The 20,439-nt window shown below is 47.8% G+C and overlaps 1 protein-coding gene across 11 annotated transcripts in view; it reads left to right on the top strand.

Moving 5' to 3' along the window:
• The window catches only part of COL26A1 (collagen type XXVI alpha 1 chain), a 187,794-nt gene that overhangs the window by 26,729 nt on the left and 140,626 nt on the right, over positions 1-20,439 (top strand). For all 11 annotated transcript variants that reach the window (XM_072026079.1, XM_038165748.2, XM_072026080.1 and 8 more), the window contains one exon: positions 11,292-11,414. In XM_072026079.1, the coding sequence (XP_071882180.1) occupies positions 11,292-11,414 (123 nt within the window). The remainder of the gene's footprint in view (positions 1-11,291; positions 11,415-20,439) is intronic.

Here is a 20,439-nt window from a genome sequence, read left to right as displayed (position 1 = left end):
CAGAAGCATCATCAGTACCCCTGTCTCAGGTCTAATGCAGACGCTGGCTGATGGGCACCTGAACTTCAGTAGCTTGCCTAGACTGGAGTGACTGAGCTGGCAAATCAAAGGGGAAGCAGGGTTGTTGGTCTTGACGCAGTACGAGTAGATGGAGTTGTCTAGACTGTCTTACTGCTAACTTTCTCTGCCAGCAGAGGAAACCTTAGGGAGTTGTAGGGTTTTCTTACAGTTTGCATTGAAGGAAAGGCTGTGGCTGGTGCTGTTTCTTTGGCCCTTCCAATGAGGATGTTATGTCTGGCTCTTTGTATGGCAGCCACCTGAAACAGAAGAGGTGGGGGGAAAAAAGCTGAGCCTGCACACTCAGTGCAACTTCATGCTAGCCTGGGGGAGGCTCCCTTGGTTCATTAAACCTAGCTCCCCACAGTGATGGGCAGACACTCATCAAACTGCTCTTCTAGAAAGGTCTGCCGTGTAGTCTCCTCTGTACCAGGGCCCACGGAGCATTTTGAGTGTTGCTGAACAAACTGGGGACCGAGACTGAGTGAAGTGGTTGTAACAGTGCAGGCAAAGAGGAGAGATGGCAGGTGGAGGAAGTGCTGCTAGAAGTGCTTTGGGCTCTGTTTACCTGATGCTGTTTACCTGTGCAGACGCTTCCAGTTGCACCCTAACGTCCGTGAGTCTGAAGCTGGTGCTCTGCTTTTTGATGCCTTTTTGAGCCTGTCGTGCTGTGAGATCACAGGGCAGTGCTCTGAGGATAGAAACAGCTCAGGGAAACAAATCTGTATCCCCCTTAAAGAGAAAAAGCAATGCTTTGTGGGGTCTCCTGCAATATAGCTTTCTCTTTAGCTTTCCAAAGAGTGTATTTTTCCTTGCTGACAGTCCTATCCCTACTGTTCAGCCCCAGGAAGAACCTGGAACGTGCACGTTAAATGGGCAGATGAACACGGTGCAGTTGATACGGAGCAACAACTTGTTTGTACCACCTTATTTTTTTCTCCTCTGATACACTCGGTGCTCTCCTTTTGACACTGCCTTTTGTTCTCATTGTAATTTGCGGTTTTTGGTGCCAGTATAATGCTAATGAAAAACACTGCTTCGTCTAGGCTGAGTCCCTGTGTTCCTGTCATGCATGTGGCTTTCATTGCTGCTGGTAAGTGCTGTGAGTTTGGCAACAGAAGGCTGAATTTGAGGGACAAAGATGTGCTGTTGCCTGCTTGGAGCTATATAAGCAAAAAAAAAAAATAGATTCAGGAGCAGACCCTCCTCAATCCACATGGACTAGCTGTTGAGGCATGCAGATGTATGCGTGCCCTGCATGCTCAGGTATTTGGTTTGGAGGAGATGCTGAAAAGCAGCTAGTACAGCCCGTAAATGCAGGGGACTGATCTAGCCTTTTTGGTGGATGCACATTGTGCAAAGTATTGTTTTGTTGTGATGTAACATAGCAAGGGGACTCTGACAGCCAGGGGTTGGAGCTTTATGGGTGGTGGAGGAGGCTCTGTAGCCACAACAGGAGCATTCATAAAGCATGGGACATTGTTACTGGGTTGCTGACTCGTTATGCTGGTTTTCTTGATGTTTTTCTCTCTCCAAAGATTTTAAAGGCAAGCTGGCATAAGTCTGTCCTGCATTGTCACTCGCACTCCTTCCATCTCCTGCTACTTCAAAGTTGATGTTTAATTCTGAATGAATTTGTTGGTGCAATTTAGAGGTACTGACTTGGATTAAAAACTGGTTTTACGCTGTAATGAAGATCAGGGCTGCTGTCTTCAGCATTAGCAGCTCTGGATCAGATTTTCAGAGGAGGGCACACAGACAAATGGCAACTGTGCTCTTTATAAACACAGGTATATTTCAGACCAGTATTTGGTATTTTACGTGCCAGCTTTGTACCTCTAATCAATGTCTTATGGAGTTTTTTTCCCTTAACTTCATCCTTCCCTCCCAGGCTAAGCTTTCTAGGAATGACCGGACCAGAGCAGCGAGCATGTTGGAAGGCAGGAGACCTGTCTACAGCTGTGATATCCAGCTGCGCAAAAATGCTTAGGCTCAGGTTCTTCTTTTCAAAAGCTCTATTTCAAGGAGCTTTTATGTTGCTAAAATGACATACTAGGTTGTAATTGTGCATTATTTCCACGCTGCACGGATATCAAATGCCAAATTCCATTGAGTCAGTCTAATTTAACAAAGACAGATTCCACAGATATTTCTGTACGTTTCCTCTTCCCTCCCTCTGTGAGCACTGGAAACTACTGTCTTCTCATCGATTGTGATAAGCCTGGGGGAGGGAGCCACAAAACAGTCAAGAGCATAAAGAATGCCTGTTAAAGCAAAGCGCTTCAAAGGAGCGAACCCCCCTTTTATTTCTGAGCACTCAGTCATGGGCTAACCTCTTTCATTTTCCTGATGAGGATAATTATGTTTTGGGTCAACCATATTTGTTTGGTTCAGGCAGAACGTGCCACTAGCAATTTGAGAGGAGCTGGGTGGTGGATATAACGCACAGGGACTTCATGCTAGAGAAATCCTCCTTGAGCCCTTTCCTGTGTGTGCCCGTAGACATACATGGGCACAGAAGTGTGGGTATTGATCGCAGTCTGTGAGACTTGGCTTTATTTCTCATACTGCCTGCTCAACCTTTTCCAGGTCCCCATCTGTGGCTGTTTTAATCTCTGTGAGCGCTGATGGAGAGGGTGGATCAGCTGCAGGAATGAATGCCGTGTGTAACAGGAGGGCCATCACCTTCTGAGCCCCGCTTTGTTACAGCAGCTGGAAGGTGCCTGCTGAATGAGGTGGGACTGGAAGAGGAGAGGGATGGCCTCACGGCTGAGGAAGCTGTACGTTGCTTGGGGGAGCTGGGTTCTCTCGCTGTTTCAAAACAGAGTTGCACCCACGGCTCTGTGCTGTTTGGCTATTCAGTTTCTAGGCTTTCAGTAATTCCGGCAGGGAGAGGTTTTTCCCTCAGCCCCTGTAACTTCAATGGCTGCAGAAGGATAAGGCAAAACTTTGTGCAGTTTCCTATGAATTGAAGCGAGTTCAGCCCTCGAGGTAATGCTGTTTTGGAAGGTCAACCATGCACACAACAAAGGAAGGAAAGCACAGTTAAATGCGCTTGGCTGCAGAACTTGCTGAAGATTAAAGCTGTTGTGCAGACTGAATTGCGTTTTCCTCCTAAGGTAAAGATTCCTCTAGGACTGAACTCCCTCCAGCAGTCTCTGATAATCCACTTTGTGTGGGAGAACTTAAGACTGTTATTGGCAACTGAGTATTTGAAGTGCTCTGAGCACAGAACATATTGGCCCCTGGGGAAGGGTTATGCTATTGGGAGGTACCTAGATAAATTGTCCAATCTGACTCTGCTAGGCAGAACTGATTTTTATAGTCTCTTTTTCAGACTTACTTGGGGGCAGAAAGATTGGAGCTCCTTCCAGTCTTTGTCTGACCGATGCAGCAGAGTGGGAGACCTGGAACTTCTCTTATTCCTGTTTGAGTCTCTGGCTCTATGTTACTTCAGATGGCTGCTGCTGTCTGGCTTCAGAAGCACTAGCATTCCTCCAGTTTTATTCGTTTCCCAAAATGAATAGGCTGTTACAAAAATTTTCTCCTTTTTTTCACAGGAGTCAGGGTAACCTCTATTAATGCCTGAAGCATTCAGTGGGAGTAAGGCATGCGTAAAACATCAATATTGACAACGAGATTACTGTGGCTTGTCATGTCTTCTGATTTGCAGACCCCTGGAAACTTTGTAAAGGAAGAGCAGACTCTGCTTTGAACTAAACCTTGCCATTATATGCTTGTATGCGGCCCCTGCCACACTTGCCAGGTAGCCTTCTGTGGATTTCTTAGCAGTGGTCCATCAGTCTGCAGACCTGACTCTGTCCCTTGACTCCAAACATCCTCGTTTCACAGACACTGGTGCCCACAGCTGAATTCTGCAGCTGGCTTTTCTCTGGATGGCAGGACGAATGACAGCCTTGGATCCTCAAAGCTAGTTACCCAGGGAGAGCTCAGATATGGCTGAGAACAGGAGATGCTTGAACCCAGCTTGATTTTTATCTGAGCTCTCCAGTGGTGTGCGATGGGATTGTCTCCTCCTTAGCTGGATCACGGCAGCAGGGAGCGATCTGGTCACAGGCAGCTGGTCAACTTGATCCCAATGGGAACCAAAGCGTGGTGAGGGAGGTGTGTGTTTGTGAATAAGAAAGGAATAATGCGGCTATGCGAAACTGGATGGTTCAGGAAGAGATGCCACGGAGAGCCTGGCAGCCTTTGAATGCTAGTTTTCTTGGCATGCACAGGGCAACCTAAGCTCCGGGCCTCGGTGGAGTATCTAAGTAACGAACCCCTCCTAACGATGGGCTCCAGCACACAACAGACAGATTGCTGTCCTGGCAAGGGAGGATGCTGTACTATTTACACAGAGAAAAGGGCACGGTTTGCTTTCATCGAGTCAGAACGGCAACTTTTTTCCCAGTGAAAGTCGGTGACCTTCTGATTTTATTGAAATTCCTCTCCATGATTGCAGGGAAACTGATAGCTCCAGTGAAAAATGTTATGAGGAAACTCGGGGAAATCTATCTAGCTATCAAAACACTCCTACTGTTTTCTGTGCCCTAAATGTTGATCTCTGCTAAGTATAACACACAGTGTGTTATCCTTATGGAAACAGAAAGATAATTCAGTGCAGTTGTTTACACAGCACAGAGCTGTAGGGCAAATCGCAGGCATCAGAAATGCCAAGCTTGTTGAGAGACATCTATAGGATTTATTGGAAATGGGGAGGGTAGATTCATGCCCAAATGCATGCAACAGGTGCTGATGAAATAATTGTGCATAGAAAGATATTTATTTCTCCAGAAATACCTTGCTTTCTTCTTGGCTGGTTAAGGCTTGATGATCTGAGCTTTTGTGTGGTGCTTTATGGCATGTGTTTTTATCAGAAGCCCTAAAAAGACGTGAAATCTCCATCTTTGTTAGCTCGAAACCAGCGTAAGGGGCTCTGTTTGGAGTCTGAGCGTTCTCCGCTGAAAGCACAGCACATCGTGCTGCTCAGAGCATGCTGTGCCACGGGGCCGTGGTTTTCGGGAGCTGTAACCCTGTCCTTCCCTCCAGCGACCACGTCAGCCAGCAGGTCCTGTGTGTGGCATCGCTGCCTGCTGTAGGTCTGTCCCTAACGGGGCGCAGCAACGAGTCAGCTGTGTGCGGAGCCGAACTGTCAAGTGATTAGGCAGGAATGTAGCTGCTCTCATTTTCGAGCTGCATGCTCTTGATTAAGCAGGCTGCTTGCTGAGTCCCGATCAGTTCAGCCTGCTGGTTCCTGACATCGTTCAGCTTGTGCTCGCCTGTCCGGTGAAACGAAGCCTCCGAACAACCCGTTGCCTTTTCTTTCGCAAGCCCCTTGGAAGGCCCCCCGGGGACCCCCAGGAGTCCGAGGAGATTGGATCAAAGCCAGCCACTTGGGCTGGGGAAGAAACAGACGTTGCTTTTGGGGATGGGGCTGTCAGCTTGCTGTAGTGCAAATCTTTAGGCGTTTACAGGGGGCGAGAGGGTGGGAGCATCCCTTCTGCATCCTTCGGGTGGTGGCCTTAGCAAACAGCGCTGTGCAAATGCAGATGGCCAGATGGGGGAGGAGGAGGCTTGCTGTCTGGTGGCTTCCCGTCCGTAAAATGAGTGCTCTAAGCTAATTCAGTCATGCTAGCCTGGAGTTAAGCTTGGATCTGTGAGTATATGGCTCTTCAGGAGCTTCAGTATTTTAGCTAATTCATTACCTTCTGCTGCTCCACCTTCTGCAGTCCCTTTTCTTTCGTGCTGTAGGATTAGAGTCTCCAGGGGAAGAACTGGGTGTCCAAATGAGGCTTCTGCTGAGAGGGGGCAGAGCCCAGAAAGCTGCTGGGGTGCAGAACACAGCCTCCTCCCTGGTGTCTGCCCACAGAAGCAAAATGCAGCTCAAGCCTCCGGTGAGTCCAGCAGCCCTGGGAGAGTCTCTTAGCCTGCTCTGTGCGTGCCATGGGAGGCTGGTCTTTCCTGCCTCTTTGGTGCCTAAAGCCACGTGTCAGTGGTTCTACCGAGCCAGCAGAGTGGGCAACTTCCTTCCAGCATCTCCTGAGAGTCTAGTTAAGCTCAGAATAAGAATTTCCAGAGTAGCCTCAAATAGAAGCAAGCCACTGAATGTTTAGTTAGCCTGAAACGTCTACATCCTGAACCTCTGCAGCGAATACAGTTGGATATCTGCTGGCATCAGCCCTTGTGTTCCCTCCGGAGCAGCATGCTGTCAGCCGTGATCAAGACATGAGATATTGGTCTAGTCCTGGACCGAAACTTGCTCAATTGGGAGCTCACAGGCCACGATCTGCAGATCTTCAATTGTCTGTGAAAGTCTTCCAAGGATTAAATAGGCTGTGAAAGGATGGTGTCCATTTGGAAATGGCTGGGGAAAGCAGAGCAACTGTGAGACTCTCCTCTCCAAGCAGAGCGGTGGAAGACCAATTCCATGAGGCACTGCAGGGCATTGTGCTAAATATGTTGGTGATGAGCTTGCATGAGATCCAGCAGCCCCAGCCCTAAATGAGCTGCTGTTTGGATCATTTAGTTTGCTTGGTTGGAATATTCTTTTTGAATAAGCAGTAATATATTCTCTGCCATCCTGGATGCGTGCCAGTAAAAGTCCTAAACCTTTCTTGCTAGCATCTGTATATAATATAAAGGGTCATTTATAATCTCTGTAAGCCATGATGGGGCCTTTCGTCACTTGGTCTGAAGCCTGCTTGCGTTCTGGAGGCTGCTCTTGCGGACTTCTGGCTTGTGAAGAGAAATCTCAGGGTAGGTTTGTCTGTCTGTCTGTCTCATAGTCACTGTGCTATTGTATCTACACTGAGTCCTGAGTTCTATATTCCAAATGCATATCATGATTTACTGTGCTCCTGTTCTGTCTCCCCTGCTTCTATGCCAGTATAGAAACCAAACCCCTGTAAGGTGCATTTGTAGGAAAGTGATGCTATTTATGGGAAGTGAAGAGCAAAGAAATGAGAGAAATCTGTGTTCAGGTCAGACCACGAGTGTCTGTGGGGTTTGGCCGTTTTGTTTGGTGGTTCTGCTTGAGGGAAGAGTCCCTGGGTTGCATTTCTCTGTCACTGTTATCGTGCTCTGAAGACCGTGGAAGGCTGTTCCAGGCCCCAAGGGAAGGATGTGTTTTTGTCGTGGGCTGCCAGTCCTGGTCAGCCCAGGTGATGGCTGCAGCAAAGGAACAGGGAGCCTCGGGGAAGGTTCTCACTGCCTGCAGTTCCCCCATTCCTTCCTTTTCTAACAGGCCCCTGATAGTTCAGCCAAGGAAATGAACCTGGGAACACGGTGTCTTCCCCTGCCAACGTGCAGCCCTCTGTTACACTCTGAAGGGAGGGAGCAGCCTTTACACCTCCCTCTGCTGCCCCTGGCTCTGCCATGAGGCTGTAACGAGGTGTCTGGTGAGTCTCAGCTCAAGGAAAGGCTTCTCCAAAGCAGCAGCGGCAGCACGACCGCCAGATTTGTGTGACCTGTTTGTTCCTCAGCAGCTTATTCCAAGGACCAGGTAGAACAAAGGCGCGAGAGACCCCAGCAGTTCTGGGCCATTTCAGAAAGGAAATCTGCGTGCATGCCGGCAGCACCCGCTTAATGAAAGGCCTGGCAGGAACAGCGTTGTTTTTTTCCCAAATGGAACTCGGTGATGGGAGAAGGCCAGAGGGGCACATGTACACAAGCTACAAAACAGCTAAAGCATAGTGTGTATAAATAAATACTTGACTTATTTGGATTTCATTGGCAAGGCAGAAAAATGCTTTTAATGTGCGGAAAGGCCCCGGAGTCCTCGATAGCTGTGCTGTGTTTCAGGAAGCAGTAACTGTGTGCTGAATTTGTCAGTATCTGTGGCCCTCCTTGCTCTGGTGCACATTGTCAGTGTGTGAAATGCCGCTTCCTTCTTCCCCTGTGGCTGGACCAGTTCTTTTCCTCTTTGCATGCTGGTGAGAAGTTCTGGTTTTCGTAATTTCAGGACGTGTGCTCCTGTCGTTATCCTGTCTGGTTCTGTGTGTGCGCAATTTGTTTTGCCTGACGTGAAATGCTTTTGTCCTGAGGCTTGTGCAGAAGGCTTGTGCTGTCCCTCTGACAGCTGTAAGCGCTGTGCTAAAAGCATGTACTTGAGTTAATTGTATAGAGCTGTGGTTTCCTTGGCCCCTCTCGTACTCGCCCCTTCTGGCTGCTCTTCTCCTCCATACTCACACGGCTGTTCCCAGGGCGTGGGCAGCTCTCAGCCAGCAGTGCCCCTCTGAACAAACCCTGTGGGTAGGGCTCAGGGAGATGAAATGAAGGCCAATTGCACCACATGCTTGAAAGGAAAACCATCAGCAATAACAACTTATTTTGAGTTACTGCATTTCCAATCTCCTCTTCCTGTCTTTGTGTGTCTCCTGGTTTTGCCCACTAAGCCTTGTGCCGAGCCTGTTCAAATACCTGCTGTCATCCTGTGAGCCGAGGCTTCGTTCATCTGATTTTTGGACTAATCGTGAAGTAACACTGCCCGCTGGCTCCTTGCTGTAGATGTTAGCAGAGACACCTCTGCTAGTCCAGGGTTTGTACCCTGAGCGCAGCAGCTGTCACTTTCCATCTGTACTGGGAGCAATCTGGTGGCGGAAGCACTTCTCATTCCTTAAATGTTTGATATAACATCTGGGGTGGGGAGAAGGTATTGCTCTGGTTGCCCTGCCATATTGCAGTGAAATCTTTGGTCCCATGCAGCACATGGCAACAAATATTTAATGCTGTTTTCCACTTAGGGTTTTAGGGACTGCTCCTAAACCTACCACAGACCCTCAATAAAGCTGACAGAAGGGGCTCTCTACGACCTCAGTTTACGAGTCTGGGAAGCTCTTGAGAAGCAGAGGACCGCAAGTGGATTTTCAGCAAGCAGGAGCAGCACCAGCAAGAAAAGCTCTGTGGCTGTGCCCTGGTGCTTCTGCTGGGCCTGATGGTGTTGGGTGGAAGCCCCCCTCGGGCCGGGTGCCCCCGCTCGCCCCTCTGCCTGTAGCCGAGGTGTGGGTGAGCTGCCCGCTGGCCCCGGCCGGCCCATTGTGGCTGGGCTGCTGGCAGCCCTGCCTCCTATTCATGGGGATGGAGTGGGGAGCCTCCTGCAGAGAGGGGGGGGATCCAAAAAGGAGGGGGGAAACACAGCAAATAGGATGAATAGTAATGAAAATGGACCACCACTGGGGAGGTGGGATGGGGGAGGAGGAGGGGATGTGCCTATTGCCCCTGTGCAAGCAGTGGCAAGGTGGCTCTCAAAGCTGCTACCTCTGCAGTTACAGAGGCAAAAGTATGAACCAGAATTGGGCGAGTATGAGTGATGTTTACAAGGGGAAAATACAAGTGCCCTATTCCTCCCCTGCACTCCCCAAGCACAACATTTGAACCTAAAAAGGTCTTTAAGAGAAGGTGGAAGGATTGAATAGGTGCTGATTCCCAGGGCTGGCACTGCAGTTGCTGCCTTCTCCCATGCTTTGTGGTGGAGTTCTTGCTCTTATTTTCTTCCCTTATGAGCCAAGACAGTACTCCAGTCCCTCCCTCCCCTGTACTTTGTCTTGCCTGTTTTTAGGCTGCAACCTCTCCAGTGCAGCCCATTTGTTCGAGCCCTGCTGACAGTGAACCCCGCCGCACCAGCAGCAGAAGTTTCCAGCTCAGATGTTGCTCGGAGTGCTAGGAGGCTGGGGAGCGATACCATAACGAGCAGGATGAAATTAAGACCAGTACAATGGGAGCTGACTATCAGGAGATTTGGAAGACTTTTTTTCCTTTTTTCCCCTCTAAAATCCTATTGTTTATGATAAATTACAGAACTAAATTATGTACTGTAAAACCCTGGCCTCTGAGGACCAAGCAAGAGGCATTACTGGATCTCTTGTGGTTCAGGTTGGCAGAAGCAGGGAATCTTTCTGCAGCTATGGGGAGGAGGAGGTGGGGTGGGAAAGGAAGACTGCAAGTTGGGCTCATTATGGCTGGCAGAAGCAGCAACCCCACCCCCAGTTACTTTGTTTTTACTGCAGTCATAGAATCGTAGAATATCCCGAGCTGGAAGGGACCCACAAGGATCTTTGAGTCCGTTTCCTGGCTCTGCACAGGACTACCTAAAAATTAAACCATATGTCTGAGAGCGTTGTCCAACTGCTTCTTGAGTTCTGGTGGGCACTGTGCTGTGACTGCTCACCTGAAGAGCCTGTCCCAGTGCCCGACCACCTCTGGGTGCAGAACCTTTCCCCAACCCCCAGCCTGACCCTCCCCTGTCCCAGCTCCATGCCATCCCCTTGGGTCCTGTCACTGTCCCCAGAGAGCAGAGCTCAGTGCCTGCCCCTCCGCTCCCCTCGTGAGGGAGCTGCAGGCCGCCATGAGGCCTCCCCTCGGCCTGCTCTGGGCTGAACAAACGAAGGGACCTCAGCCACTTCTACATCTTCCTCTCCAGTTGTTTCACCATCTTTGGCCTCCTTCAGACACTCTAATAGTTTATGTCCTTCTCTTGTGGCACCCAGAACTGCACAAGGTGTTCAAGGTGAAGCTGCAGCAGTGCAGAGTGGGACAATCCCTTCCCTCGACCAGCTAGCAGTGCTGTGCTGGATGCATCATCCCAGGGCACCATTGATCCTTTTGGCTGCCAGGGCACACTGACTTGTATTCAACTTGTCAACCAAAACCCTCAGATGCCTTTGTGTGGGGCTGTTCTCCAGCCTCTCATCCCTCAGTCTGTACATATATCCAGGGTTGCCCTGTCCCAGGTGCAGAATGTGCCTTTTGCTCCTATTAAATTTCATGTGGTTGGTGATTGCCCAGCCCTCTAACTCGTGAAGATTTCTCTGCCAGGCCTCTCTGCCCTCAAGGAGTCAACAGATTCCCCTAATTTAGTATCATCCAAAAACTTAGGATTTGGCTTCTTCATCCAAATCATTTAGCCCAGTTGAACCCCACTGGGACTGGCCACAAGCCTGATGTCACCCCATTTACTGTAACCCTTTGAGCCTGACCCATCAGCCAATTGCTCACCCATCGTGTTATGAACTTGTCAAGCTGTGTGCTGGACATTTTGTCCAGAAGGATACCGTGAGAGACAGTATTGAAAGCTTTGCTCAAGTAAAAGGGAAATCGCATCTACTGGCTTCCCTTGGCCTACTGGTTGGGTAATCTTGTTGTAAAAGGGAACTAAGTTAGTTAAGCAGTCTTAAATACGTTGGTTTAGCTTGCTGTCTTACTGGAGCTAACATTGTCCTTTCTTTCCACAGGCATTGGTGTCACTACACGGTCACACGGACAGTTTCCTGCCAAGTGCAGAATGGTTCAGAAACGGTGATCCAGCGAGTTTATCAGAGCTGCCGGTGGCCTGGACCTTGTGCCAACTTAGTGAGGTAAAAATCTTCATGTCTCACGTTGCCTGTACACGCTTCCCTGCACTTCTCCTCAAATTGCCTAGGTTTTTAAGTACTGTACAGTGGGCTCTGTGGGTCAGACAATCTTCTACATCATGATGGTAGAACTAAGGAATGCCCATTGTATGCATGTAAGCAAGTGCAGTATTAGAGGCAAGCCATGTGAAACAGTTCTAACTTACGTTGTAATGCCAGCTTGTACATCCACATGCAGGAGGCTGCTGTTAGGCATGAAGCAAAACAAAGTCCATCAGAGTGCAGTGTGACTGAACAGGGTTAGCGGGGATACTGTCCCGATGGCACTGGGTGGTATCAAGTCCTCGTAACTAAGTCTTTAAGGGGGATGTAGATTACATATACTGGAAAGCTCTGCTCAAAGTCCTTGCAGGTAGTGCTGGACAAAGGCAGCATCCTCTCAGTGAGGAATTCCCATCCAGCACCTCTTACTCCTGTGTCTCCATATCCTTTAGAGACATGCATGAAAGCACAATGTCATCTCTCCCTAGATGAGAAACAAAGCTTGGAGATAGTGGCTTGTCAACTTCTGTGTAGTCTGCTGTTAGCCTACTTTGGTCTTTCAATCCTTTACAGTCTTAGGATCCATATTTAAACAACAAAAAAAAGTGCAATAGCTATCCTGAGCTGCTACCTTCCCGTGTACAGTGTCTGTGGTGTTGGGTCCTGCCTTCTCTGAAGGTATCCTCAGAGCAGAATAACGTTACCCACCCATCTGGGAGCTGGCACAGAGAAGTCATTGTCCTCTAGATGTACACCTCACTTCCACATGAATTTCCCATATAGTCGAGCTTATAATCTAGTAATTTTGTTGCTGTTGTTTCCAGTTCAGCCACAGCTTGAGGTCTTCTTAGTCAACAACCTAGCCAGCACATGGCTGAACTACCAACAGAAATACCCAGAGATCCATCTTCTTGGGCTATGTGCCTCCTGCATGCGCTGATCTGCTCCTGAGACTCTTTTCATCTGGAATTCACATTTTCCATGTGGCAGTTACCACAGTTGGTTATCTAGTTTCTATTTGGCCACTGGTCAGTCTAAGTTTTTTCACTTGTAATATATCTGCTTTGGTGTCTCTTTGGTCTTGTTTTATGCAAGGCTGTGGTTGAAACACTTAATATTTTACACTGTCATGGCCAAACTTCTGTTGAAGCTTTTTAATTTCCCAGACGTTTTACACACATAATTGTCATTAGAAACTTGTGAGCTTTCACCTTGTCTCCCAAACTTGCCAAAAATCTTGCATATTTTTCCTTGTTAATATAACTGCAGTTTCACGAGTACTAAACAATTGATCATGTTACTGGTAAAAATCCTTTTTGCGGGCTCCTGCAGTTACTCTTATACATTGTTTCTTACATTATTAACCCCGAGACTTTAGGAGTTGTCTGCCATTGTGACATTGTTATTCACAAAATGTTTTCAGTTTGAAATGTAGCTTGGTTCATTTGCTTGACGAGTCCAATTGTTTGGAAACAATGCAGAATGGCAGCAGACTTCTCAATTTTTCTTTCTATGTGAAAAATAACACAAGGAAGCTGGAGTTATTAATATTTAAGTTCTTAGCTGATGAAACCTCAGCTGATGGGAGCTGCATTTCTGGAAGATGATCACTGGAAGAAACCTTCCAGAAGAGATGGGAAGATGCTAATGCTCTGCTCCCTTTACAAGCGGGAGGACCCAGAGCCAACAGCACCCTTCTGAGGGTATGAGTATATAATTTGTCCTAATTATGCATCATGTGACACATAAAAAAGAGAGAGACCCTGCACCTCTCATTCCCAATAACCTCCAGAAGGCTGCTGGCAAGTGCTGGAGCCCACCCAGTTATCAACAAAGGTAAAGCTGGAGCAGCACATGCCAGCTCCTTATCATTTACTTGCTCTCTCTGTAAGAGACAGCAAGCCCCAGGAACAAATGGCAATGAAGTCAAAGCCACAGGCATCCCGAGAGTTTAGTGGCTTGTCAAATAAATTATCCTAATCCTAGACATCTTTTATAGGTGGTTGCTTCTTTTTGGCATCTGACTTCTGATAGAATGAAAAACAGTCACTGAAACTGATGGATGTTGTGGTGTGCAACTTGTGCATGCAAATTTTTGGTTGAAGTCTTACTTCGTGGGTCTGTGCTGTTGCCTGCCTGTGTCACACTGCCAGCACCTAGGGATGTGAGAATAACTGGCTTTCTCTAGTCTAGGAGTCAAGCTGAAATTATTATTTTTTAACAGCTAAACTTCTCATCACCTTCAATAAAATGAATACTGTGTCTTTTAAAAAAAACAAACCCTTTTCTCTCTCCTGTTTCAGGTGAAACCTATCTTCTATCTTCAGATGAAAACTCCTAAGGATAGCAATGAGAAATTCCCTGAAGTTGCAGGGCAGTTGAGTGCCTATTCTATTCAGCACCTCACTTGTTAGTGAAGTTCCCTTAACAGTGGAGAAGTTCTATGTGGTTTCCTTCTTTTTCCATGGAAATTGACTTTGAAGAGAAAGGCAAGCTTATACCAGCCTCCAAGCTGCGGGACTTCCTAGGAGAAGTCTCTGAAAGCTCACATTGAAGATGAACAGAATACTCCTCAGAGCAGAAAATTAAATTCAGGTGTCCTGTGTCAGTTTCTGCAGTAACTACTGGGCTTGAGAGTCATTCTATACTTAGTTTTTCAAAACAAAGAACTATCCCAAATCCCAGAAGCTACCTTCACATGTCTGAAAGCTTTGGGTGACACTGCTGCCCTGCTTTTAGGAGTCTTTTTTTCATTTTTTTCTTTCCTTTGATGAGTCTGTTGTGCAGGGCAAAAGCATCTGTGACTATTGGCACTGCAGTCAGGGCAAATACTGCCTCTTTTTGTGTTTCAAACCAACTCTTTCCCCAAAAAAGAATGAGAGAAGTGGTATAACAGTTGTGGGCTGTCCACTTAGCCACCATGTGCCTTTAGCCTCTAATGGCAAAGGTCACCCGTGCTCATGTTTCATCTAATACTGGCACTGCAGAATTGAATTCCAGAATGGTTCAATTCCTGGTACCAAGGATATTCTCAGATACATTCAACAGAGGAAAGCAGTAAATGGTATCAAATGGGAAGTGTGAGGACAGGACACTATCACAAACCTCAGGAGGAAACCTGCATGTGCTTCACGGGTAGGGAACCGAAAAATGTGTTGTGTCACTAAACCTATTACCTATTGCCTTCTGTAGCTCACCAGTCCTCAAGTTTGTTCCTGTAATATGAAGGAATTTCTCTATTTTATCTACAGCTCTCAGTGCTGCCATAAACTTGCATGTATCTGCACTAGAAGACAGCTCCAGCAAGAGTACTTTACCCAACCAATGCTTTGTTCCCATCAAATAACTTGTTTCCTCTTTTCCTACTCTGTATCAGCACCTCTGTGGCTTCAGCTTTCTGCAAGTCTGGTCTCTGGGGTGTGTCAGGCTTACTCAAAGTCTGTCCATGGCTAGATGTGATCTCGCTCTCTGTGTCCCTGTGGTCGCTCAGGTACTACATAGATAAGTTTCCCTTTTGCCTAAAGGACAGACTTAATGATCTTCTGGCCCTTCTGTTCTTCTATCAGCAAGATTTCTGGTGCCTGCGCTTGAAAGGGATGCACAGGCAGATTCACGCGGTGTTATGCTTGATTGGGAGCAAATTGTCAGTAAGCTATTGGCATTATTTTTGGCTTTATAGTATTTTTCCCAGCTGTGACTTGAAATAAACTGTTTTCATCTCCTTGTTTGCAGGGAGTCAACCGTATCAGGGAGAGCCTTCATTCTGCCAGCACCCGTTATCAGGCTGCTCACTAGCAAAAGGGACGCCAGCCAAAAAAAAAAGGCATCTCTCAACTGCACGGTGACAGCTGAGAGGGGCTCTCTGGTAGAGAGACGCTGCTTACAAGCAGACATCAGCGTGGCCAGACACGGATTTAGTCAATTTCCTGTCTCCCATTCATTCGTGCTATGTTTCTTTTCCTCATTGCACAAACTGCCGCTGAGGGTCAGGCATTTGACAGGGGAGTATCTGTGAGATCCCCAGCCCAGCAGCTTTGGTTGCGCCATGTCCTCGCTGTCTGTTCACTTGCTCTTGGGAAGCTGGCAGCTGTGCTTCTTTTGCAGGAGTGTCGTCATCTTGGCGGGGATGGGATGAGCTGCTCTCTTCTTGCCCCCCACCCCAGACTCTTTATTTAGCTTGGGTGCTGAGTTGCTTTGGAGTGGTCTTGGCTGGAGGCTTTCCTTCAGCAGATTTCTGCTCTTGAACTCTCTCCATTTGTGTTGTGAAGGCTTCAGCTTCTGCGTGCCGTAGGATATGCCTTTGCTTTGTCACACTACGAAGCGAACAGGCAGCTTTCCAGCAGTCTGGCTGAAGCTCCTAATGTACTTAGAAAAGTTGCATGCTATTCATCTGTCTGAAGGAAGGGATAAAGTCTCTTGCTTGGTGTTTCAGTGGCAACCTAATCGCTGGGAGTCTGCCTTCATGGTTGCACCCAGCTGCCGGTAAACCCAGGCACCCGAATGGTAACCCTTCTTCTGAGCAGTCCTTCTGTTGCAGCACCTGTAGGCTAACGCACAATTCTACCATACTGGGGACTCAGCCCTCCCTGAGGCTCATGGAGAATGATGGTTTCATAGACTAGGCACGGATTTAAGACCTGGGTTTAGTTGCAGGAGGTTTTATGTCTTCCTGTGCCTTTGGTCAAGTGATGTTACCTCTCCTGAGAGATGAGAAAATATTATGAGTTAGTGTTTCCTTTGCCTTACTATGGCTTATGACTTTGAGAGCAGGACAATTTCTTGCCCTGATGGGGCAAAATGAGCCCAATTTTGTTTAGAGCCTGTGTGTGTGACTATTGTGGACAGTAAAATAGTATCTCTGGAATTAAGAGCATGTGAGAACAGCCTGACAGCTCATGCACTACCTTTGGAAGGCAAAAATTTACCTCTACAAACTGTTTCTATGAAAATCAATATATCAAATCCAGAAGCCTGCTTCTTCAGATTATGGTAGGATATTCTGACTCCTCTTACTTGATTCATCCTAGAAGAATGATTGTTCCCAGCAAGGCTGTGTGAGGTTTTTATCTATTTTTTGCTTTGCTTAGTGGTCATATAGCTCCATTTCACTCTAGCCTTTGAACATCCACTCTCCGTAGCAATGCCTGGCTTCAGAGAATCTGGACGCTTTTCTGGAAACCCATAGCTGACTTGTACAGGGATGGTCTTACCTGGCTCTCATGCTTCAGCAAGAGCCATTGAAACCTCAAACAAGTTTCTTACCAGTCGTCTTTGAACATTGCTCAGAGATGGGCAGAGGTGGAAGGGGAGAGTGTTCTTGCAGTAAAGACAATCCCCATGAGCTACAGTGCCTTGCTGACTGCCAGCCATTGCATCTTTTTCACCCCTTGGTATTCTATGTGGTGTGGCTTATCACAGGTATGTGCTTTTGATGGTATTTTTAATGTCTTGCCTGGATTGTTCTTGCTGTTCCATATTTTTGGATGTAGTTTAAAAAAAGTTTAAACTTTTATTTAAACTGAGCGCATTTCTGCTCCTTGGGGTATTTTACAAGCTGGTTTGCTGAATAATAAAGAAGGAATTCTGCAGGATCATCCATTTCAGTCTGCTCTGCTTTTGAAGGCTCAATTGCTACAGGGTCAGTGCTTTGCCTAGCATGAGATGGGAGGCATATAGGTGCCAGCTTTCTGGGTTTTAGGCTGTTGATAAGTTCTTCAAACCAGAAAAGAGCAAACTGAAAACAAGTTCCCTTCCTCCCCTTTGGCAAAGGCTTGGCATGTGCAATGGCCTCCAGCAGTCCTGCAGCTGCAGGTTGGGGTTTTTGTCTGGTGTCTGAAGGAGCGTATTTGAAACCCTGGTTATGTTCTTACCTGGGGATCTGCAGGCTTTGTGCTGGGAAGGCTGGCAGGACTGCAGGGAACAAAAAATTCAGAGTGTAGTAGTCTCTGCCATGCTTGTAAGTACCAAGATGATGATAAAGGCACTCCCTGCCCCTGTGTCTGCTGTGGCTCTGGTTTGGGGTGAAGGTATCCTGTGGGTGATCTGTAGAGAAGCTACCTGGTGTAACCAGTGCCTGGTAGGCTTTAGGGGGTAGTTATCATGGTCTGCCTGGAGTGGGATGGTGTTGGGAATCGGATGTGTTCTTACTAGCTTCTTGGGGAAATGAATTCCTTGGATATGTTGCGGGGATATACCCACAGGATACTCTTTTCTATGTCAACACTTGCCCAACCCTTCCCAACCTCCCATCTCTCCAGGGCAGCCAAGCATTTCAGGATATGAGTATGCAGCCTGACAAATTGGAAGTGTGACTTCAGAACGTGCTGATTTTCCACAAGGCGTTTCAGTTTTTTTGGCATGTCCGTAAATCAGGCCATGTGCCCCAGATATTAGGAGAAGTACCAAAAGTTTTTTGTTCTGATCTTTTAATGCAGAGTTAGCACTTTATTTATTTATTAACTCAGAAGGACTTTCAATGCTCAAAAGATGATAGCTATATAACCACAGACAGGGTTGGATCTACTGGGTTGATACCTCATTGCCATGGGAATAGTTGCAGGGGAAGGTGGACGCTTGGAGTCCTGGCTTTCCCAATCCTTTCTGATCTAGTAATGATGATGGCTGCTGGTTGAGATTTTTGGGTTCCTCCTCCCATGCTGCCCTGATCCCTGGGATTTGGCTGTGAGCCTCAGCAAGAGTGCTGGTAAATGATGTGTGTTCTTGCAGTGGTGTTGGTAGCTCGCTTCTCTGTGCTTAGAGGTCTTCTGCTGAATGGGACTGCGTGTGCTGAGCATGCCCTTCAGCTCCCTGGGAACAAAAGAAGTGCAGGTCGTAGCTTGTCCTAACCTCCTCTCTTACCGTGGTTTTGCAGTATTTCTGTGCCAGTGTTTGTGGCCCAGGTGGCATCCAAGGGACAGGCTTTCCTATTCCCCTACCAGCCCCTTTTCCTACCCATTATGTTTTCCACACATTTTCATTCTGAGGCTTATCTTTCAAAGGCACCCTCTTTTCTTTTTGCATGGCTTTTCCTCTCCTTTGAGTGCAAGAGCAACATAAATGTGAAAGGAATACTTTGGTTATCAGAAGCACAGGTTATGCTTTGTTAGAGGAGTTTTCTTTACTCCCCTCCTCAAACAGCAGCTAGAAATATCCATGGTGTGATGTGGTGAGATTGTCATAGCAGACCTTGGTGCCATGTCACCAAATGATGCTCTGAAGAGGAGAGCAACGTGAAAGCAAAGTGGAGGTAGCAAGCTGGGACTCCTTCACGTGCCTGACTTGCACAATGCTGAACAGAGCTGCAAACGGCAGGACTCTTCCAGGAAATTCAGGGTGGGTGGTAGGCTGTGATGCTTGAGCTCTAAGTTTGTCATGCCCTGAGAAGTCCTCTCTCGTTTGAGGATTAAAACTACAGCTACTTCCCCATCACAGAACTGCTGCCAAGATTCCAGTCTGGCTCAAGCTACTCTCCACACTTCATAATGAAGTTTGAGAGAGCTTTAACATCTTGGTGTTGGCAGAAACATGGTTTTAAAATCACGGTGTGGTTGGAGACTGGCTGGCTCCAGACATTGGTAACAGGACTGGAGACTTTCATCTCAAGGTCAAATCCAACTGTGGTGTTAGTGACAAAGTCATGAACTTCTGACTGATGGTTCGGGGCTTAAGTGTGGAAAGACGTCTCAAGTCCAACTCCAAGACTGGGAGTTGGGAGACTTGGGTTCAGCTCCTGAAGTTTGCCAGAGCTGTTCTGAGAGATGCTCAGAAAGAGATTTCAAGCCTCTGTGACTTAGGTCCTTCTGTTTTAAAAGCAAAACCCAAACAAATGCAAAACACACCACGTACACCAACACGGTGCCAAGTCCTTGGGGTTGCTTGTGGCTGCAGACTCCTGAATGCCACTGAATACAGGGATGAGAAGTGCTAAGTGGAATGAGCTGGCTCTGTCCAGCCCTTATTAGACAAGTGCCTGGATCACAGTTGCTGGAATTAGCAGTAACTGGTGTGCTTCTTGGCAACTTGGAGGGTGAAGACAACGTTCAAGGGAGACAGCACTGCTCTCCCATCCCTGGGCAATGCTGTTCCCAGCGCAGGCAGCTGCGTGCTCAGGAAGAAGCTCGTGCAGATCCTCTTATCCAGTGGCTATGGGAGAAGTTGGTTTCTGTGTTTGGCAGCTGGCATAAATAATCAGCCACAGCTTCCTGAGAAATGAGTTCCCCAAAGCCTGTTACCCACGAGTGAGATGCTGCCTGTTTTCCAAGCCATACATGGGCAGCCTCTCCTGGTAAGTGCATGTTACTGCTCTTCAGATTAGCAGCACTGCTGTCACTGCTGTGCTGTCTCGGATGTACACGTGCCTGCTGCGCTTCCCAGAGGCGTTTAGGTTAGGTTCATGAGACATCTAGCCCTGGCTTGGCCTTCTGCACAGCTGAGCTGGGGCAGAGCTGTAGGCAGGGCAGGCTGTGACCGTGTACCTGGAGGCTCTCGGTGCTGCTTGGGGATGCTCTTCTCTGTGGAGACCTGGAGGCTCTGGGCTTGCGTTTGCCCTGCCTTGAGAGAGAAGCAGAAAGCTGCAGTCTGCAGCGCCGTAATCCCAGTGCTTCAGCCTCTCCCTGTGCCTGCCAAATTCCTTTGGCCGTTAAGTACGAGTAGGAATTTTGAGGGGAACTTGTAGAGTACAACTTCTGTGCTTTCTTTCAACTGCATGAATAGCAGCAGTGACTTGTCTGGCCGCGTGTGGGAAAAACTCCGATTTGTCAGCTTTGAAGGGCCAGTGTTTTAAAACAAAAGCTGGATCTTATGCGACTGTCAGTCTTGCATTGACTCCAGAAGGCAAAGCTGGTGCCTTGCAATGATCTGCTCATGTCTGCAGACAGCCTTCTGGTTTCCAGTGGGGCATGGCTTTAAATGGAACCCCGAGGATGCTGTGTGCTGTCCGCAGAGCAGAAGGTGTCCTGCAGAACCTCGGCTGTGCTGAGGAAGAGTG

The sequence above is a fragment of the Anas platyrhynchos genome, chromosome 20 (genome assembly GCF_047663525.1).
Source record: "Anas platyrhynchos isolate ZD024472 breed Pekin duck chromosome 20, IASCAAS_PekinDuck_T2T, whole genome shotgun sequence".
Classification (NCBI taxonomy): Eukaryota; Metazoa; Chordata; class Aves; order Anseriformes; family Anatidae; genus Anas; species Anas platyrhynchos.
The sequence above is the reverse complement of the archived record's forward strand: the minus strand, read 5'-3'. Positions and strand labels throughout refer to the sequence as shown.